Raw genomic sequence first — 3,299 nt, forward strand, 5'->3', positions numbered from 1 at the left:
CCGTGAGCTGTGGGCGAGGCAGCGGGGGCCGGAGAGGGGAGAGGCAGAGAAGGCAGAGGGGTTAGTGCCTGAGCCAAGCTTGTGAGGGGACGAGTCCTCCTGGAGGACAGGAGGCAAGAGGCAGGCGTGACAGAGTGACCAAGGCCTTGGAGGGACGCCTCATCCACTCATCTTGCAAGGGGTGAGCGGCAGCAGGTGTGCACCCCGTAGCCTCGTACTTCCTGCAGTACTTACCCCAGCTAGCTGGCTGCCCGTCAGCATGAGTTGGGCCTGGGGCAGGTGAGGCTGAGCCGGCTGGGGGGCCGGGGGTGCTGCTGGGGCTGAGTCACCACTGGAGTCTTCAGCCTTGATCTGGGGGGGAGAGAGGCAGGGTCCGGGACCCCAGAATGTTAAGTGGAGGCCAGAGAGAATGCCCACCTGCAAACCAAAGAGAGGGCACATGTGTGGGAATGGCGGCCTCAGGCTGGCACAGAAGAGACCAGGGTGCTCAGACCATTCCTCTGGCCTCAGTTTCCCCATCGGTGAGGTAAGGCTCGTACACCGCCTGCACCCAACTCCGTAAGGAGAAGCCACCTTTGGAGAACTTTCCCCTCCTAAGAGTCAGTTTCCTCATCTGTAAAATGGGAAATGGTGCCACTGGGGCCCAGAAATTCAAGTAAAGGGGTCCCGGGTCTCACACACACTGTTCAGGTTAGCCAGAAGTGCATCTTTCTCTTCTTTTTTTAAAGATTTATTTAACCTTAGTTATTATTATTATTTTTTAAATTCGATCAGAGAGAGAGAGAAAGAGACAGAAAAATGAGAAAGCAAGCCACCAGGTCCAGGACTCAAACCACAGTCAGCCATGTGGGAGTCCAGCGCCTTAACCACCATATCACCTGCCAACCTCAAAAAATTCATCTCTTCTCTTATTTTTACTTATTTATTATTATTATTATTTGGAGAGGTTTTTGCTATAGGGTGTGTGTGCTCATCAGAGAGACAGAGAGAGACAGAGAGATAGAAAGCAAGAAATCACCCCCCAGGGGGGATGGCCACGCCACAATCCCTTCTTCTCTCCTCCATTCCCCTCTCGGGATCTTGGGCATGCACACAGATGCACTGGCATAAGTTTAAGCCACTGGGTCCAGGACTGGAACCACGGTTGACTACATGGGAGTCCAGTGATATATCCATTATGCTAACTGCTGGTCCCTTTTTTAATTTATTTTTTAAAGAATTATTTTATTAACATTTATTTATTTGTTTATTTTAATTTGACCAGAGAGGAACAGAGTGAGAGAGAGGGGTGGGGGGGAAGTGAGAAAGCAAGCTGGGACTCAAACCACAGTCGGCCATTTGGGAGTCAAGCACCTTTAACCACCACGCCACCCACTAGCCCAAGAAGTGCATCTCTTTTTTTGTCCAACGAAAGAAAGGGTTGTAGGGTATTTTGAAAAATCACCATCTTGGAACTCTGGCTTCAGATCCAAAAAGCTTAGGGCGGTGGGCAGAAAACACAGGTAGGTGACAGCAGGTGGACAGAGTGGGCTGGAGAGACCGTGCCCGGCCTAGCTCCCACTCCCCTCCCACTGGCCACTCTCTTCAACAGCTCCTATGGAACACTGACAGGACAAGCGAAGCAGTCTCTGTCCTGTGCTGTGGGCAGGCCAGGTGGCCCCAGGCGCACCCTGGAGGCCCCTTCTTATCTCTCTGAGCATGAGGGGGACACATCTTGCCTCACACACAAGATGGACCACCCAGAGCCATACCAGCCTTACCCTCTCCTAGACAGCAGGTCGTTGGAAAAGTCATGATGTATTTTTCTATTTTTTCTAAGCAAAAATGCATCCTCACTTTTCTCACGACCCCATAAAAAGCCAGAGGACAACAGTTGGCAGCTGAAAGCACACAGGGGTAGAAGAAGCGTGGCCTGATGAACCGCACATTCTCAGGAACAGAGCGGCCGTTGGGGTCAGGGGGATGACTTTAGTGCCCCCACTAGGGTACTTCCACCCAATGTCCCGGCACCATTTTGCACTAAGGGACTCTGGAAGGCTGGTCATGTGTGCTTCTTGATTTGGTACTGTGACACGGGCATGACTACTGCGTGAAAGTTCAGGGCCAGGCCCAGCCACAGTGACATATCACCAGCTACCACTTGGGAGGCTGGAAGCTGGAAGCTTGGCCTGGGTTCAGTTCTTGGTCAATCTGAAAATGCTCAGAGTGATTGTTGGTCCCTGTGATCCTGGGTAATTGGGAGGCTGGGGCAAGAAGATTGTGATGTGGTGAGACCCTATCTTGGGGACCAGCAGTTGGCATAATGGCTATGTCGCTGGACTCCCATGTAGTCGACCACAGTTCGAGTCCCAGACCCGGTGGTTTAAACTCACACCGGGCGCATGTGCGTGTGTGCCCAAGATCCTGAGAGGAGAATGGAGGAGAAAGGATTGCGGTGTGGCCACTTCCCTGGGGGGGTGATTTCTTGCTTTCTGTCTCTCTGTCTCTTTCTGTCTTTCTGGAGAGCACATGTGCCCTATAGCAAAAACCTCTCCAAAAAAATAATAATAATAATAAAAAAACCTATCTTGGGACCACCATTTGGCATGGTAGTTAAGGTGCTGGACTCCACATGGTCGACCATGGTTTGAGTTCCAGACCACGCAGCTTGAAAATCCCACTGGGCGCCTGTGAATGCATGCCCACAATTCCAGGAGGAGAATGCAGGAGAAGGGATTGAGGTGTGGCCACCCACCCTTGAGGATTATTTCTCACTTTCCCCTCTCACTCTTTGGTGAAAGTACATGCCCTATGGCAAAAAACTAAAGAAACAAAGAAAGAAAGAAACCTCTCTCTCTCTGTCTGGCTCTCTGTATTTTTCTCAGAAAGAGAAAAAGGAAAGAAAGCTCAGAATCATACACAGAGGATCTGTGTATATTTTTATGTTTATCATATTTTAATATAAAGGTTTTTCAGAATTATTTAATTTATTTATTTTTCTTTTTTTAAAAGAAGTATTGTGTTTAACTGTATTTATTTATTTATTTTAATTTGACCAGAGAGAGATAGAGAAAGAGCGAGCGAGAGAGAGAGAAAGTGAAAAAGCAAGCCACCAGGTCCAGGACTTGAATTGTGGTCAGCCATGTGAGAGTCCAGAGCCCTTAACCACCAAGCCATCTGTCGGCCCCAATTTTATTTATTTATTTATTTATTCATTTATTTATTATTATTGAATTTGACCAGAGAGAGAGAAGGAAAATGAGAAAGTAAGCTGCCAGGTCTGGGACTCGAACCGCAGTCAGCCATGTGGAAGTCCAGTG

At 49.1% G+C, this 3,299-nt stretch overlaps 1 protein-coding gene across 5 annotated transcripts in view; it reads right to left on the reverse strand.

Moving 5' to 3' along the window:
• Positions 1–3,299, reverse strand: part of POU2F2 (POU class 2 homeobox 2) — a 57,413-nt gene that overhangs the window by 33,178 nt on the left and 20,936 nt on the right. For 4 of the 5 annotated variants that reach the window (XM_027766731.1, XM_014582794.2, XM_027766726.1 and 1 more), the window contains exon 5: positions 235–351. In XM_027766731.1, the coding sequence (XP_027622532.1) occupies positions 235–351 (117 nt within the window). Of the gene's footprint in view, positions 1–234; positions 418–3,299 lie in introns of all 5 variants that reach the window. The other variant, XM_027766724.1, reaches the window with a different exon arrangement.

Source organism: Tupaia chinensis, unplaced genomic scaffold, assembly GCF_000334495.1.
Source record: "Tupaia chinensis unplaced genomic scaffold, TupChi_1.0 Scaffold000067_1, whole genome shotgun sequence".
In the NCBI taxonomy this organism is placed as follows: domain Eukaryota; kingdom Metazoa; phylum Chordata; class Mammalia; order Scandentia; family Tupaiidae; genus Tupaia; species Tupaia belangeri.